We start from the raw sequence: 17,969 nt of genomic DNA, 5'->3' as shown, positions 1-17,969 counted from the left end.
CCTGCTGCCTTTGAGTTTAAATGTCTGCGGGTTTGTTAATAATGCAGATGATTACATTGACTATTTTTTTGGTCGATACAATTCCCAGTAGGCAGAGGTAAAAACGTTTTTTTTTTTAAAAAGTACTCACACTCTATACTAAAGTAGAAGAACTGATTTTAAAATAAATATGGTAAGGAAATGTAGAAGTACTGAATAAAAGTAAGAAACTACAGATCCTAAAATGGACTAAAGTACTCAAGTACAAATAAACTTTACTGTCCATTAGTGTTTTCCCACATAGTTGCTATTTACAAATTTACCTATTAAGAGATTTTTTTTGTTTTCAAAAGAAAAAACTGTTATTTGCCCTGTAAGTTCATTTATCCATTGATAAATTAAGTCAAACTGTGTCCGAATCTGGTTAATTTCACTGTAAAGTGATGGTTTTAGACATGAGGAAGCCACCCAACGTCAGCAATAAAGGTCATATTAGCTAACTAAATTATCTTAAACTCTAGTGACTTTTACTAGTGAGTTAACTTAGTATTTTATTTATTCTATATCCAGGTTAAGGGATACTTGACTCATTTAGCCATTTTCAGCAGTAAGAATATATTTTGTCTATAATTGTGATAACTTCATTATTTTTCATTAGCAATTAATGACTTTAATAACTAATTTTGCGACTTGTTGACTGAAGATGACATCACGTGTTATAAAAAAAAAATCTGAACAAAATATTAACTTTTTAATGAAGAAAATGGCCAAATGAGTGAAGCACCCCCCCCCCCCCCCCACACACACACATTAAAATAAAAAAGGACAACTTTGGCATACCAATAGGACTACTATATGTTACTGATTAGGCAAAACTAAATTAATTGTGCCTAGTAGTCTAAAGTGCGCACAAGTACGTGACCTACACCGCGAAGTTTGGGCTCCGAATTGGTAGTTGGAAGATGACCGACCTTCCAGCCTAGTTCCTGAAGGCGGCGTGGAGTAAGCCTATGACGTCATGCTAGGCGGGACCGAGCCAGAAGAGGAAGAAGAGGAGAGGGAAAAGGCTCCCTGCCTGGAAAAACATGTCATGTAACGGTACTCGGCAGCATCCACCCCGGCTGGCAGCAAGTAAGCGTTCACGGCGACACTTTGCCACACTCGCGTCCTCCTTTGACGTAGCTGTCACATCCAAAGCGGCGACACGCTGTCATTTATTGTTCCAGGTCGTCCCCTGTTGGTTTACGCCTTTTTTTTTTATATTGCTAATCTGTTGCTAGCTAGCCCGGTAATTGCACTCACACATAAGGGACTAATAGCATAAAATGAGTTAAAAACGACGCCATTTTAATTGTGAAAAGACACCTTTTGCGTGGAGGCTTAGCCTATTTGTTATTTAACTCTCTTGAAAGTCAGTCCAACACGTCTCTCGACACAAACACAACACATTCCTTTATATTTGTATGTATGGCTGACGTGTGGAAACATAATTTGGACTCGTAAAAAGTAGTTGGAGGCTGACATCAGGGCCATTTGACGGGTCAGGGAGCTGCTCGTTGTTTCGATATGAGCGCGCCGGCTGGGCGGGGTTAGCGAGCAGAGATTTGTCGATGGAGTTACTGAATTACATTTCCTGCAGCGGTTGTATACAGTGTACTCCCGCATATTCGCGTTTCACCATTCACCTACTGGCCCACTCGGACCTCACTGAGCTGTTGGCTGAAAAATAGATGCAGAGAAAGGTATGGATCGCTAGTGTCAGTGGTGGATGGTAAAACACCAAATTAGAAGTGGGTCACAAATTGTACTCAAGTAACAGTACTGTTACTTTAGAATAATATGATTTATGCAGAGGCTGAAGCAGGTCACAATAATTGTAAACAACACAATGACATAACCAAAACATTAAATGCCCAGCTGACATTTTTTTCCCTTCTATAAAATGTCTTATAATCACACTTCTACAAACACTTACATTTGCCAAAATTAAACAATATTTTTTGTATTAATTGTCATATAAGATATCTTTTGCCGGGTCAAGTACCTCTTGCAGCCATTTAGGCTTCTCCGATGGCATAAAATGGACGTGGGGACAATAAAAAAACAAGTACAATCAAATAAAACATTTAGCCCTGATCTGACTGTAATGCCTATCTGCTTTTTATTTATTTTCTTTCACATTTCCCACAACAGATTTAACATGCACATAAAAATATGAATTAAAACATTATACACGTTTCAGGTCCCGCCAATCACGCGGGGAAGGACTCCCCTCCATAAGATGGACAAAGCAGGAGCCATGAGTACAGCGAGTAAAGTTAGTGGGCTCAAGCCTCCCACTAAAATAGGCCGTCCACCTGTAGTTACCATAAAGACCACCCCTTCCTCAGGTAAGAACCCAAGAGATGATTACCTTAATCAGACTTTTATACACTTTTATACAACAGTTGAAACTCTCCGCCCTAAATGATCCTCATAAAAATCTTGAAAACTCCCATTGCAGGAACTCCAAAGCCGCTTCCAGCTTCTGAGAAGCCCCCCGGTGGCAGCGCCACCTCCCCCGGCCAGGATGGTGTCGCCGACTTCCAGATGGGGGAACGGGTCTGGGTTAATAGCAACAAGCCAGGCCACGTCCAGTTTGTGGGCAACACGCAGTTCGCCCCGGGCCAGTGGGCGGGCATCGTTCTGGACGAGCCCATCGGCAAAAACGACGGCTCAGTGGCGGGTGTGCGCTACTTCCAGTGCGACGACGGCAGGGGGATTTTCACGCGGCCCTCCAAGCTGTCCAGAATGCCACTGCCGGAGAAGGAAGCCAACGGGGGGCAGGCTAAGCCCACGCAAGCAGGGAGCGAGACCGCACCAGTTGAGACGCCGTCAACGGGGGCCGTGGAAAATTTAAGGAATATTCCTCCCAGTGGAAAGATAACTGGCACGCTGAACCGAACAGTCCAATCCACTGAGACGATGTCCAACGTCTCTGACACGGATTCCATGAAAAAGAGCAAGCGGGAACTCAGGAGAGGAGATCGTGTCCTGGTATGATTGACACACATACAAAAAAAAAACTGAAATTTTTCTATCTACACTCCATTGCAAGCCGTTTGAGCATTTACTGCATTTACATAGACTTGCATTTTGACCTCAAGTAGCAAGACATAAATTTAAAAAAAAAATCAAATAAAGTGACACATAACAGTAACGAGTCTCACTTAAAGAAATCAGTAAACTACTACTAAATTTTTCTGCATGCTCAAATGGAAAAAAAAACAGCCAGTAATCCAAAAGGAATTTTCTCTTAGTTTACATTATGTCTGTTATGGTCAGGTGGGTGGGACCAAGGCGGGAGTGGTGCGCTTTCTGGGTGAAACGGACTTCGCCAAAGGGGATTGGTGCGGCGTGGAGCTGGACGAGCCTCTGGGCAAGAACGACGGGGCGGTAGCTGGCACCAGGTACACATTACACCCGCTCACTCTGCACCCACTTGTACTTCACATGCACACGTGAGTCAAGTCACTGATAATCCCTCAAAAAAAATTACTCGATTTTTTTTGCTGGTTGCAGTGTAGGAACACTATTGCTAAGTTAGCAACACTGAGGAGCTCTCACTTTGTCACGCTTTAACTCCGCCCCAGGTCACTACTGCATAAAACAGGACAGTTCCCTAAACTGAGTGATTAGAACAGTACAATTAATTTTTATTTAACTTTCATGTGCAATACATTTTACTTAAATGTTTTGTTTTTTGTATTCTTTAACCGCTCGACTATATGATGGTGACAAGACAGATAATTACTATTTCCTATGGTTTCCAGTTATTAAAGGGGAAGTACCCCCCCCACACACACACACACACACACACAAAATCTTGACAATAATATGTTCTATGCAGCTCCACGAGTCTAAAAACGGTATTCTGGTTAATATTGTGTTTGTGGAATATGATTTAAGCAGCAAAATCCAGCAGTTTTTATCACTATCAGAAGACGGCCATTTTGCCACTTGCTGTCGCGTGAAACTGACATCACAGTTGCTCAGATCTCAGGTAACGGCCAGTCACAGCTCAGCTTCAGAAAACAGGTGAGCTGTGATTGGTTGTTGCCTGAGCTCAGTCCACAGCAAGTGGCAAAATGGCCGCCCCCTGAGATTGATAAAAAACGATTGAATTTTGCTTCATAACTCAAATCCACAAATGTTTAGACTAGTGAGGTCACATACAGTATAACATATTATTGTCAAGAAATGTTTGAGGTTGACCTCCCCTTTAAATCTCAATCTGAACCCATAATTATATTTTTCCATCATGCAAACATCCTCATTGTTGTTGTGTGTCCTTCCCTCAACCCGCTCAGGTACTTTCAGTGCATGCCCCGATACGGCCTCTTCGCTCCTGTCCACAAGGTGACGCGGATCGGCTTCCCGTGCACCACGCCGACCAAAGTTAGGACCTCCCGCCGGAGGTCCCTCCTCAAAAGGAGCCCGAGCGCCTCCTCCATCAGCTCGATCAGCTCCACCGCCTCCTCCGTCAGCGGCAAACCCAGCCGAGCGGGACTGGTGAGACGACGCCATTTCTGCCAACGTGAGTTTTTAATTGTGATTTTTTTTCCATTGTGATTTTTCCATTCCTTGCCCAGTTGACAGAGACGTCGGCCAGGTACGCTCGCAAAATCTCAGGCACCACAGCGCTGCAGGAGGCACTAAAGGAGAAGCAGCAGCACATCGAGCAGCTGTTGGCCGAACGCGACCTGGAACGCTGTGAAGTGGCCAAGGCCACCAGCCACGCTGGGGAGGTGCAGCAGGAGCTAGCCCTGTTGAGGAAAGGCCGTGATCAGGTATGTGATAGACCAGGGCAGCGCTTACACAAATGCAAATTCTAATTTAACAATTTAAAGAGCCATTTATCGAGTTTGTTCAGGTCGCATGCAGTAATCCTGTAATATTCTAAACAAAACTTCCTTTTTATTCAAAACGACGGGAAAAAAAAAAGTTACTCACCAGTTACCCAGTACATTACTAGTAGTTTTGTCACTGAGTACTTAAGTAATTATGAGGAGGACTACTTTTGACTTGTATTTGAGTCCGATATTTGAGTCCAATTTTGACCTATTCCGTGCACATGAGAAAATGAGCCGCCGGACTGAATATATACGCGTGTTGTCTGTGTGTCAGTATGCTGTGGAGACAGAGGCCAAGCTGGACCAGCTGAGGTCGATGGTGGAAGCAGCCGACCGGGACAAAGTGGAGCTTCTTAACCAGCTGGAGGAGGAGAGAAGGTCTGCACTCTAGGGTGCCGTCACTTAAAACTTTTATAGGCATGAAAGTCTTTCTTGACTATTTTGTTCTTCCGTGACCAGGAAAGTAGAAGACCTGCAGTTTCGCGTGGAGGAGGCGTGCATCACCAAAGGCGACCTGGAGGTAACTTCTTACTTACGTAATTCATCTGTTTTTCATGAAGCCCAGTTTAAAAACTCATGCCTCATAAAACATGAATCCACCTCAAGATGACTGAAGGGAATCTTCATCGTCAAAGCTGTTTATTAGGCTTCTTCTTCCACAACAAACTCTTCCAACAGGGTCACTTTACAGTACTAAAAACAACACACAGCTAAGGTCTAAACTGCTTGCAACAAAGTGAGTACACCACAATGTGAAAATGTACAAATTTGGACTTAACTGTCCATCCATCCATCCATTTTCTTGACCGCTTTTCCTCACAAGGGTCGCGGGGGTGCTGGAGCCTATCCCAGCTGGCTTCGGGCAGTAGGCGGGGTACACCTTGAACTGGTTGCCAGCCAATCGCAGGGCACACAGAGACGAACAACCACACTCACATTCACACCTAGGGACAATTTGGAGTGTTCAATTAACCTGCCATGCATGTTTTTGGAATGTGGGAGGAAACCGGAGTACCCGGTGAAAACCCACGCAAGCACGGGGAGAACATGCAAACTCCACCCAGGAAGGCCGAAGCCCGGACTCGATCTCACGTCCTCTGCACTGGGAGGCGGACGTGCTAACCAGTCAGCCACCGTGCTGCCCTGGACTTAACTGTATTTGATAAAATTATTGGTTAATAAATTGTACATAAAAAATACAAACAACAAAATGCACATTTTTGTTGTTAAATTTGACTCTTTTTTTTTTTTTTTTAAACGATAACTGCAAATGACCTGGCCCACCTATCTGATAAAAATGAAAAGTGACACTTGAGCGCAAATGTTCCCACTCTCTACTCTTAATAGATGCCACTTCACTCACTTCCAATGATTAAACACGTCCCTCCATTTTTCCCATCAGAAAAAAACAGGTTGTTGCCATTCAATTTAGTTTATTTTTTTCCAGCTACACTTGCATTCAGATAGACGCTCCCTTCAAAGTTGTAGCTGCACTTTGCTAAACGGCCGTCCATTCCTGCTTCATTTACATGCATGGAGACCGCGGATACGTCCTCCTCTTGACACCTCCCTGTCTTTTCAAAGCTAATTTAGCACTGCCGAGAGAAGACAAAGGCAGACGGACTGTTTGCTCACCTTTTATATTACCTATTACCTTACCAATCATATCTTCCACCTTGCCTGTCATGTGACCTACGACCTTACCTGTCACTTCACCTGTTACGTTTCTGACAACATTACCAGTCATCTTATCTCGCCCCTTACTAGTCAACTTTACCTGTCATCTCACTTGCCGCCTTACCTGTCACCTAACCAGACGGTCTTCTCTTTTGTCTACCCTCGTCGTCACTAAATTAGCCGCTGGCATACGCCTTGTTTATGTCAAGCATGACGCAACGTTTTACTATATGAACGGATATGTGCTTCCTCTGTGCTGCTCTTTTGTGTTCATGTGGCCTAAAGCATGCAAGTTAGCCCCTTTCTTGCTTCTTTCTCTCTCTCTCTCTCTCTCTCCCTCTCTTGCACTAACAGACGCAGATCCGCCTGGAGCACGCCTGCGTTAAGGAGCTTGAGCAGAGCCTGCTCTTTGAAAAGACCAAAGCCGACAAACTCCAGCGGGATTTAGAGGACACCAGGGTAAAATCTTAAAATGGCTGCCCAGTACTTGAGCTTTATTTAAAAAACAAAAAACAAAAAAAAAAACTGCCTTTACAGGGATAATAATGCTAGTTTGATGCTAAATAGGGTTGTCAGATTCCTCTTTCACACAGTGATCCAGCAAAATTAGCACATTGGAGCTCTAGCATTTACCCGCCTTTACCTTTTACACAGTGCCCAGTGAATCACGGGCTGTCCTACCTGTTATAACTTAAATACTAACTCAACTTTAACACCCTTTTCCATAGCAGTGCCTTTGACAAAACTTAACTTAAAGATGTTGCATGTTGTGTAAGAGCAAGCTAGTATTTTTTTATTTATTATTTTTTGCTCATTTATTGAGGGTGACTGCTCAATCCGCCACCACAGAGCCAAAAAGACAGTTCCAAGTGCCAAAGAAGGAAGCCAAGTTAGCCAAAAATAAAAATGGCGGATTTCCCCTATAAACGATAACACACTCCTCCTTTTTTTCCCATTTTTCATACCCTATCAAGATTCTTCAGTCAAGATGAAAGTGATGTCAAGTGTTCGTTTCTTCATTTTCGATAGCCATATATATTAATTTAATATTGTTTCCAGGTTTTTAAGCTATCATTATTCTCTCTTTTCCACACTTTTTTTGGACGTATGGAACAGATGAATTTGATTTACATTATTTCCCTTGGGAAATACAGTCAACATTTTCATGTAATTCGGTTTTAGTCTTGACTTTTCTGAGCGTGTTAATCAACAAAAACAAGGTTACATTGTTCACAAATTTTAGTTTTTTCGCCACTCGGCTATTAGCCACTGCTAATGCTAGCATGTCGCTCACATCCATTCTGGCAGTGTAAAAGAGGACTTGTTCTCCTCCTTGCCATGCAGGTGGCCACAGTGTCGGAGCGTTCACGCATCATGGAGCTGGAGCGGGAAGTGTCGGACTTGCAGCTGCGTCTCCGGGCATCGCTACAAAAGGAGGACGCGGTGTCACTCTCCCAGCAGCAACTAGCAAGCCTCAAGGCCCAAGCCCAGTCACAGGAGAAGAAGGTCGGCTCATTTGTAAAATGCCTCTTCAATACCTAAACCATATCATATTGATATCTATGGCAAGCATGTTGCGTGCATGTTTGCAACCGCAGATCAGCGAGCTGAGCGTGGACTTGGAGAGCAAAGACAAGGCGCTTCGGTCCATGCAGGATGATAAGGACTCGCTACAACAGCAGCTGAGCAGCTTCGTAAGAAAAAAAAAGTGCAATTGAAGTGGCATCATTAGGAGCCATTTGGTTCACGAAGCTCATTCATGCCCACTGAAGTCAAAGAATGTTACGGTCGTCATGGTCATCTTATCTCCTTTTGTAGAGACTAAAGCTGCAGCAGGCTGAGCAGGAGAGCGCCAAGATGGCAAAGGTAGCGCAAGGTAAGCAATGTACCACTACACAGCACTTGAAAACCTTTCTCGTCACCTAATTTGCTGTTTGCAACCACTTCACCTGCCATCTTACCTTCACCCCCCGGGGGCCTCTTTGTGTACGAACACGGCTGCTTTTGCTCTTTGTCAGAAGCGGAGCAGTGGAAGAAGGACTTCCAGGATCTGAAAGAGGGAAGTCAGTGCCGAGAACAAGAACTCAAGGCTCGACTGACTCGGGTAACTTTTACATTTGCTTCCACTTTGTATGAATTTAATGATGTGCAGGGATGTGATTTTTCCGCTAATTCGCGGAATTCCGCTTTTTTTATCCCCCCCCCCCCAAAAAAAATCAGATTATTATTATTATTTTTTTTTTTTGTATTTCATTGTGTATGCACATGACTCCGACAGATAACATCTTCTGCTATAACAAAGACATTTGTGGTATGCTCTAATATGAGTTACTTTTCATTTGGTCATGATACAATTATTTGTTCATGAAATTTGAACTCTTCAACATTATTTATGTGTTAACTTAGTAATCACATTAGTTAGATATGATGATATTCTCAGTGATAGTTTTTAAAAGCAAAGGCAGTCCAATGTTTTTGAATGTGACTGATTTTGAGTTGACTAAAACTGCCATTTTATATGGGATAGTTCAATATACATTGAAAATTTATGCTGTTGTTTTGTCTATTTCTTTGTCATGTGAGTGCATTGAAAGTACTTAAAAACACGGAACCCCCAGACCCCCAGCTAAATTTTCAGATAATTTCACTTTGGTCAAATCACATCCCTGGATGTGGCACTTGACTCTTGTTGTCATGTTGTGCAAAGGAAATAAGCACATCATTTGGATTAAAATGTCCCATCGGAATAATAAGAAATGTTCTCACTGACATTTAGTGACACACAAGCTGCCGCTCTAGGCTGTCGTGACAGCATTATTAACTCAGTGTTAACCGAGGCACAAGCGGATGCACCTGATTTTCAAGATTAAACTTATTTTAGACTTTTAACTCTTTGACTGCCAGACGTTTTCAGAAAAGGGATGCCGTGGGTGCCAGCCGATTTAAGCATTTTTGACTGATCTTTCAAGGTCCACAGAAAATTACTTGTTTGGACTATGGAAACACTCATACTACCAAATAAAAGATTGGACTCTCATCTTTCATCAGAAAAAAAAGTTTGTTTCTACCTTATTCCGATTTTTAGTAATCAACAATAGAAAATGGTTAGTTTCACCTCTGTTTTGAAAAAAAAAACGTATTTTAACGTCTTTGGCACTCCTCCATAGGATTTTACTAAACGTTATTTAACGTTTTTGGCAGTCAAAGAGTTAATGATCAATACAATATAGTATTGTGTTCACTCACTCTGTGTAGCCCGTTGATCGGGGGACCCTTGCTCTAAATGGAGCACCTTCACCCCCAGGGACCAGCGTACTGCGCGTTCCCATGCACGCTCCAGTGAACACAGAGCATAAAACACATTATTTCATGTTCTCGGGCGGCCAACGCAGTCGTAATCAGTCACGTGTTTGCCGTCTTGTCCGCACAGGCCGTCGAGACGTCGGAGGGGACTTCGCTGTCCCTGGAGAAGCTGACCAATGAGAAGAAGGCATTGGAAATGCAGGTTGGAAATGATTGGATGCAGTCCACACAGAAGTCATTACGCACATTTTAAAAGCAGCCGAGCACATTCGCGACGATGCTCTTAAATCTGTTCGCTGCAGTGTGTGATGATGTAATCCTCACATGGCACACCTCATGTGACACACTGAATAGTAGAAAAATAAATATTCTGTCCCATGGTTAAACTGTTACTAGTGTAAATCTCCATTAATTGTAATTATGACAAATATTAGGCAAGTGACATTTCAAATGTGGCATATTACAGATGTATTTTTTTCACAATATAAAACAGTTCCCAGGTCATTGTAAGCAAAAATTTCCAAATTGTGCCCAAAGTGTGAATATTTTATGTGGTTATTATTTGCATTAATGACCATGTGTTGAGTTATTTTTGAAAGGCCAGTCAAATAGAGTAGGAGTGGAAAAACAAATGTTGCAGGTCATTCATAGATGTGGTAAAAAGAAAAAAAAAAGCATACATATTTTTTAATAATACAAAATATGAATTATTGTTGGGACATTATGCTGAGCAGCTAAGACAGAGAATGCTTTACTTGCTCCGTTTGTGAAATGGGATTCAAACACTAACCTCCCATTTGCGAAGCTGACATGCTAATCACTACTTACTGTGCTGCCGTGGTAGAAATGATCATTTTGTGACCTTCAGTGTTGAGGATGTGTGTGAACATCAGCTGATGCTTCCATCCTGGCGTTAAAACTAAAAGGGGTGAGCAGCAGCGGGAGGGTGGAGGCGGGTCTTAGTCCAGCTTACATAATTGAACCCAGAGAGAGAGAGAGAGAGAGAGAGATGGAGCGAGCGGCTGTTCTGTCTCCCTCGCAGTCTGTTGTACAGTATTGGCGGTGCTAGTAGTGGGTGAGCACTTTATAGGTGCCGGCGTAGTGGTGCTCTGTTTTTTAGCGGGGGCAGGTGGAGCTAGAGCGCAGGTATGGACGTCGCGGCGCTGCGTCACGCTTACTCCGGAGGCATGTACTCACCTTGCTACCAGGTACGACTGCCTCTTTAATGCATACTGGCTAACATCTAGGGACTCCCACAAGTCAGTCAGTCAGCAGCTCGACATGCAGAAGCATTGCAACACGATAACTATATGATGCAAAAGCACAGATTTACGTATGTTATTTTTTAATGGCTAAAATGGTCTGTTTCTTGTTCAGAGTTGTCTATAGTCATTTTGTTCACTTGCCCAGTAAAAAAAAAAAACGTGACTTATTTAATATCAGTTTCAACCCTTCAAAAAATCACAGCATTTTGCCATGGTTGCATGTTTTTACGAAAGAAAATAGCAGTCTATTGTATAAAAACAATATTAAAAAAAATATTTCATGTGCAATTACTGTACATTAATCGACACAGTAACAACTGTCCTATAAAGTGGATGTCAAGGGCTGAAGCCCATGAAATGGCAAAAACAACCCTAAAACTGCTTGGACCCAAAATGGATGACTTCCTGTCTTTTTCAGCATGGCTTCTTGAGTCTTTTTTTTTTCTTGTCGGTTCGCTTGTGATTAATTTGCCTGCGGAATTTCATGTTGCCAATTGAAACGGGCTTCTAGGGCTGAATTTTCACAAAAATGTCTCGGGCCCCTGAAAATGGCTAACGTATCCGCTTCGAACCAAAGCGGCAGACTTCGTGTGTCTTACAGCAGTGGTTCTCAACCGCGGTCCTCGAGTTTACCAACCAGCCTGTTTTCCACGTCTCCTCCAGCCAACACAGGTGTTTCAAACAATCAGCTAATCGGCAAGCTCTGCATGAAGCATGAAAACGATCCTCAGCTGTGCTTCCTGAGGGCGACATGGAAAACAGGCTGGATAGGGGTACTCGAGGACCGGGGTTGAGAACCAGTGTCTTCCACTTCTTGATACTTTTTGTGGGCCTACTCTTGATATACATGCCTACCAAATTTCATGTTGCTATGTGAAACTGGCTTTGGTGGCTGAATTTTATATAAAACAGGGATGTGATTTTTCCGCTAATTCGCGGAATTCCGCTTTTTTTTATCCCCCCCAAAAAAAAAATCCGATTTTCTTTTTTTTTTAGTAGTTCATTGTGTATGCACATGACTCCGACAGATAACATCTTCTGCTATAACAAAGACATTTGTGGTATGCTCTAATATGAGTTACTTTTCATTTGGTCATGATACAATTATTTGTTCATGAAATTTGAACTCTTCAACATTATTTATGTGGTAACTTAGTAATCACATTAGTTAGATATGATGATATTCTCAGTGATAGTTTTTAAAAGCAAAGGCAGTCCAATGTTTTTGAATGTGACTGATTTTGAGTTGACTAAAACTGCCATTTTATATGGGATAGTTCAATATACATTGAAAATTTATGCTGTTGTTTTGTCTATTTCTTTGTCATGTGAGTGCATTGAAAGTACTTAAAAACACGGAAAACCCATGAGCTCCGGGGGGCTTCGCTAGCTAGCCTAGCTGGGTGCCAGCGGCCCCCAGACCCCCGGCTAAATTTTCAGATAATTTCACTTTGGTCAAATCACATCCCTGATAAAATTCTGGATGGCACTACAAAAGCCAAAATGAGACCTTCAAACCAAAATGTCCGGCTTCCTGTGTCTTTTCAGGCATGGTTTCTTTTTTTGTGGGTCAACTCTTGATTTCATGTTACCAAGTGGATGACATGTAGTTAAACAAAAGCACACGTGTCTGACGCAGCACAGTCGCTAATATGAAAGTGCTAATCAATTATTGACTCCTGCTGCACGTGTTTGAAAGTTTATTTTTTATAGACGTTCAAGTGTTAGTCATTCATACGCATTCATTAGTACCCCTAAATGTTGTTTCCGTGTTGTCCCTGTGGCCTCATCATGCATGGTTTATTCATGCCGTATTCTGTTTCCCGACCTCCACGCGTGTTTTTGTGCGCAGCTGGACACGCTGAAACAGCAGAATTGCAAATACCAGGAGGAGCTAAATCTCGCTCGGGAGCAGCAGCATCTTTTCCACAAGGACGTGTAAGTACCATTTGATAGATTTTATGTTCATCGTGGGGCTTTCAGATTCTTGCTTGCGCAGTTCTCCAAATTAGAGGCACAGCGTGCTTGCGTCAAGCTATTTTCATGTCGCTTCCAGTTGAAGTTTACTGTAAAACTTGACACATAAAGGAAAATTAAACATTGTATATTCAAACACCAATATTATTCAACAAAACATTCAAATTTTAGCTTAGTGCTAGCATACTATAATATAGCAAAGAACTGCTACTTTAATACAAATGGAGCATACAAAATCTCTGAGAGCAACAAATACGCTTGCAGCTTAGTTGGGGAACTTTCGCTTCTTGTTCTTGCTGTTAACTTTTTATTTATTTTTTTTAAATATATATACTAAGGTGCGACGTTAATTTATTGAAGGGAGATGACACATCTGCAGATGAATTGAGGCCTGGTGTCTATTAGAGCAGAGGCCACGTTTTGAGGAAGTGCAGTAATTATTTAGTCAAAGTAGCAAATGATTCATGTTGCTTTTGTGTTGATCTTCTGCCTGATGTTCAGATTTATTTTTAGAAAGTGTGCGCGTGTATGTGTGCACATGCACGTGTTTTTACATGGTAACCCCCCCCCCCCCCACCACCACCACCACCACCACCACCATCATGATGTCAGAGCTGCAGTTGGAATGTAATTGGCTGAGCTATCATCACCAAAAAAAAGCAATCAAACACTTCCTGCTTCCTCCCATCACTCTGCTGGTGTTACGTAATTGCCGTCCTTCTCGCGCTGCCTGGCTCCAGCAATGACATCACCGTGTGTGTGTGTCAATGTGGCTTTGTAGTGTGAGAGAAGCTGTTGTTGCCGCAGCTAAGATGTTTGTTACAATGAAAACTTGATTCCTCTCATTTTTTGGGTTGTTTTGATTATATATAATACATTCGAGCACATACAGACTTGAATATGTATTGCTATAAGGCATACAGTAATTTCTGGACTATAAGGCGCACCTGACTTTAAGCAGCGCTAGCTAAATTTGGGGAATACTCGAGTTTGTTACACATAAGCCACACCCAACCGTAAGCTTGACTTAAGCCGCACCTTTGTATTAGCCGCAGGGTCGAATGCAGGTGAAAAAAGTAGCGGCTTATAGTCCAGAAATGACTGTAAATAGGAATCAAAATGGTGATAGAAAAGTGAATCAAAAATATGACTACATTGATTGATATAAATCAAAATAAGATAAAACGTTATAAAATGAACGTTATAAAATGTGACATAGATATTGCTCAAATAGTGGCAGATAAAAAAAATAATAAAGAATAAAAAATGGAGACCAACATGACTCCAAATATTAAATATAATTTTATTTTATTTTATTTTATTAAAGCTAGTAAAGCTACTGAACGTAGAATATTCCATTTCGAATCGCTATTGCCACTTGCTGATGAAAAATTAATCTGCACATACGCACATTACGTCACATCCGCAGACAGGGCGCGGGAAATTCTAACCCGAATCCAGTCCGAAAACTATTAGCCAGAGACTTGCAGGAGTACCCATTGTGAACAGCTAAGGTGTTAATCTACTAATTAGAAGGCATTGCAGTCATAAATGGTTAAATAAAAAGCTTGTTGTAAAATTATTTTTGGGATAAAAGTTCCATATTGCAAATTTAATAATAATTATAATTTTAAAAAAAAGAGAGATTATTTGAATCTTACATAAATATGACTCAATATGAAACAATTACTTAAATATGACTTTTGCGTCTGAATGGAGACAGTAAAAGGAATCAAAATGGAGATGTTCGTTTATATTCATCAAAATGAAGACACATTTAATAAATATGAATCTAAATGCTTTTTGTGCAGAGAGAAGATGTCCACTGAAGACTCTGGCATCCAGGACTCTCTTGTTATCGTCGCCAACGACAAAGAGCGTGAGCTGGAGACGCTGAGGAACGAGGTGCTTCCTCAGAAAAAGTGCCACGGCATCATCATCATCCTCCTCCTCTTCCTCCTCATCACGCCGTTTCCCCGCTTTTCTCACGTCAGGTGGCGGCGTTGCGAGGCCAGAACGCCACGGCCGAGACCCTGCGTTCGGCCGTGGCCACGCTGGAGCACGACAAGGCTCAGCTGCGGGAGCGCGTCCGCGGCCTGGAGCAAAGGCTCATGGGACGGTCGGCCTCGGAGGATGGCGAGCGGGAGGAGCCGCTTTCAGGTGCGGAAATGCCGGACCAAAGAACATTATCTCGAGACTTGAACCCTGTCTTTTAGAATGAGATCTTCTCTTGTTAAGTTTAGTGCTTGCCTACATTATATATTAAACATATAAGGGTAAACATTTAGAATCAAATGATGATGCACTTTCTAGGTTGCCGCTTAGTGAAGTTCAGTCCATTGACTCACATTAATAAGGTGGATCTATGTATATATGTGTGCATGGGCCATAGAAGTGGCTGTTTTTGTTGACTAACTCGCCACTGCCCCCTGCAGGCAACAAGGCTATGGAGCAGCTTAGGGAAGAGAAGGAGTTTGCCGAGGGTCAGGTGAGGTGGACGCCCATCCCGGCTGTCGCCGCCGTTGTCACCAAAACGAAAGTTTGACCAAACGTTTCTCCCGCCAGATCAACTTCCTGAACAGCGTTATCGTCGACCTGCAGCGCAAGAACGAAGAGCTGAAGATCAAATTGAAGAAGCTGGCCTTGGCCGAGTTCATCGGCACGGACGGGTAAAAACGCACCATAATGCATAAAGCATATGCATAAATGAATGGAAAAAAAATAAATAAATCCTTATTTGGTTAAGTGTGGAGCTGGCAGAGTCCAAGCATGACAAGAAGCCTTCGCCGCCACGCCCCTTCTGCGACATCTGCGACTGCTTTGACCTCCACGACACGGAGGACTGCCCCACGCAGGCGCAGAGTCCCGACGCCGTGCCGCACTCCAGCTACCGCGGCCACCGCGACAACGAGCGGCCCTACTGCGACGTCTGCGAGGTCTTCGGCCACGCCACTGAGTCCTGCAACGACGACCGCACCTTCTAGACCCTTTCCCTGATGCAAAACCCCCACCGCCCCCCCGATAAGCTGCCACGGTGCAATATCGATGTAAGTATTTGACCACTGCGGTTGATTAGCAAACGTTCCTATTGGGCTAGCAAACAATCAAGTCACCTCTTGTTTGACGACATCATATGAGGTTCAAATGAGCTTTTCCTCAGATCAAATTTTAAGGTGGTGTTTCTCTTTGAAAGGACTCTTGGAAACACCTCAAATGGCTGCTTCAAACCAAAATGTCATGCTTCCTGTATCTTTTCGCCACTATGCTCTAGCCACACACACTAAAACACCAACATTTTGTAATTTGGTGGTGTTCATCTGTCTAGTATATAAGATTCAAATTTCGTAGCAATCGGACAAAGGCCCTAGGAATTAGCGTTTTAACGACACTGGGAAATGGACAACATTTCCCTAGAATGACTTTTTTGTGGGTCTACTCATGAGTCATGATAGACATGGCTACCAAATTTTCCGTTCTTGTCTACTGGCGTCTGGGGCTCAATTCACAAACGTCACAAACGTCTCCACAATGACGAAAATGCGACTATTTAGCGTCGTCCATCTGCGTAGTAAAATTTGGTAGCAGTCGGACTAAATCTCGCGGGTAAGTTTGTTTTAGAAGAATAAACCAAGCACCTCATGTTTTTATGCAATTCCGTAACGTTTGTGTGTCCTTTTGCGTCATTTTCGACTTTTAATTTGCATCGACAGCACATTTAGGAAACAAAGCACAAAAAAATTGACATGAGCTGGAGCGAAGCAAGTCCATGAATCCAGCGCTTTAGTAACCATTATTTTACCGTTTTATATTAATACTTGACTAGCCTTTCCTACGCTCACTAATTTTAGTTATTATTATTATAAATATCCTTGCTATGCCAAACTAATCTGGCTCTTAACCCACATTTTAGCATTGACACTTTTATATTTAATAATGTTTTTATTGTTCTTAAACTTTGTTTCCAGTTGTTAACAAAAGTCACCCCCACCCACCGCCCATGCTGATGTTTGTGGACATCCTCAGCCACATAAGCTAGCTAGCGCGGTTACGTTCTACGGTAGCAGCTCTATGAACTCACCGTCTTTGCACTGTTCACTTTAAGCACTCTTAACGGCGTCAACACGGTGTCTGCGACCATCCTTGACAAATACGTTCCTTTTTTTTGTGTCCTAAGTATGAATTTCAAATCGAATCACTTTCAGTTTTAAGTATTCACAGTGATGCTAATGGTCACTGTATGATGCTGTTCTTTTGTTTTAGCTTTAGTGTATTGGTGCAAAGCCTGAAGGAAAAAGGGAATTAATTAATTTTGCATTATAGTAAAAGCACAGGCAATTAACATATCTTAATAAAAATGTGGAAATGGAAACCCACAAGCTAGCATAGCTTTTTCTGGAAACAGTTTTTCACTCACACAAAATTGTCAACCCCCCCCTGCTTTCATGCTAAGCTAAACAGCTTGATTAGTTTCATCCTAACGCTAACAGAAACCGATTTCCACAACATATCAGTGTCGTCGTGAAGCACAACTTTTTTGGATCATATTGAATCTCCGGGTGTTTTTATTATCCACAATGTGACTCACATGTTGAAAATTGTAAATAATACAGATCAGAAGCTTGTTTTGTGACAAATGTGCGCACACTGCCATCATGCAGCTAAAATGTACAAAATGATTATTTTTCTGCCCTGTTAATAAGATGCCCTCTCATTTATTGTATAGAAAAAGAAAAAAACTTGTGCTCTTTGTACGTGATGCATTCATGTTTTATGACAGGCGTCTCTATGGATGTGTTGTCAAATGTCCCTTTTTCTATGTACTGTACTATACATGTGCTCTTTTCAATTTTCAAAAATCCCCAAAGGGTTTGAGCGA

At 42.3% G+C, this 17,969-nt stretch overlaps 1 protein-coding gene across 2 annotated transcripts; it reads left to right on the top strand.

Moving 5' to 3' along the window:
* Positions 1-974: 974 nt before the first annotated feature.
* On the top strand, positions 975-17,950 carry clip1b (CAP-GLY domain containing linker protein 1b). Of its 2 annotated transcripts, XM_077586129.1 has the most exons (20): positions 975-1,110; positions 2,222-2,369; positions 2,483-3,015; positions 3,304-3,428; positions 4,329-4,530; positions 4,611-4,808; positions 5,146-5,249; positions 5,331-5,391; positions 6,903-7,007; positions 7,893-8,054; positions 8,147-8,242; positions 8,367-8,424; positions 8,567-8,652; positions 9,979-10,053; positions 12,969-13,054; positions 14,905-14,998; positions 15,088-15,253; positions 15,529-15,581; positions 15,659-15,762; positions 15,840-17,950. In XM_077586129.1, the coding sequence occupies exons 2-20, from the start codon at positions 2,261-2,263 to the stop codon at positions 16,075-16,077; spliced, it is 2,655 nt and encodes an 884-aa protein (XP_077442255.1). In that variant the 5' UTR covers positions 975-1,110; positions 2,222-2,260; the 3' UTR covers positions 16,078-17,950. The 2 variants fall into 2 exon arrangements, with proteins under 2 accessions (XP_077442255.1, XP_077442256.1); XM_077586130.1 differs by lacking the exon at positions 6,903-7,007.
* Positions 17,951-17,969: the final 19 nt, after the last annotated feature.

This window comes from Vanacampus margaritifer, chromosome 14 (assembly GCF_051991255.1).
Source record: "Vanacampus margaritifer isolate UIUO_Vmar chromosome 14, RoL_Vmar_1.0, whole genome shotgun sequence".
Taxonomy (NCBI): Eukaryota; Metazoa; Chordata; class Actinopteri; order Syngnathiformes; family Syngnathidae; genus Vanacampus; species Vanacampus margaritifer.
This window is presented reverse-complemented; position numbering and strand designations above follow the sequence as displayed.

Coding starts and splice junctions, on each gene's coding strand:
- clip1b (XM_077586129.1), top strand. CDS start 2,261: ATGGACAAAGCAGGAGCCATGAGTACAGCGAGTAAAGTTAGTGGGCTC. Junction 4,531..4,610: donor AACCCAGCCGAGCGGGACTG/GTGAGACGACGC, acceptor TTCCTTGCCCAG/TTGACAGAGACGTCGGCCAG. Junction 8,243..8,366: donor AACAGCAGCTGAGCAGCTTC/GTAAGAAAAAAA, acceptor CTCCTTTTGTAG/AGACTAAAGCTGCAGCAGGC.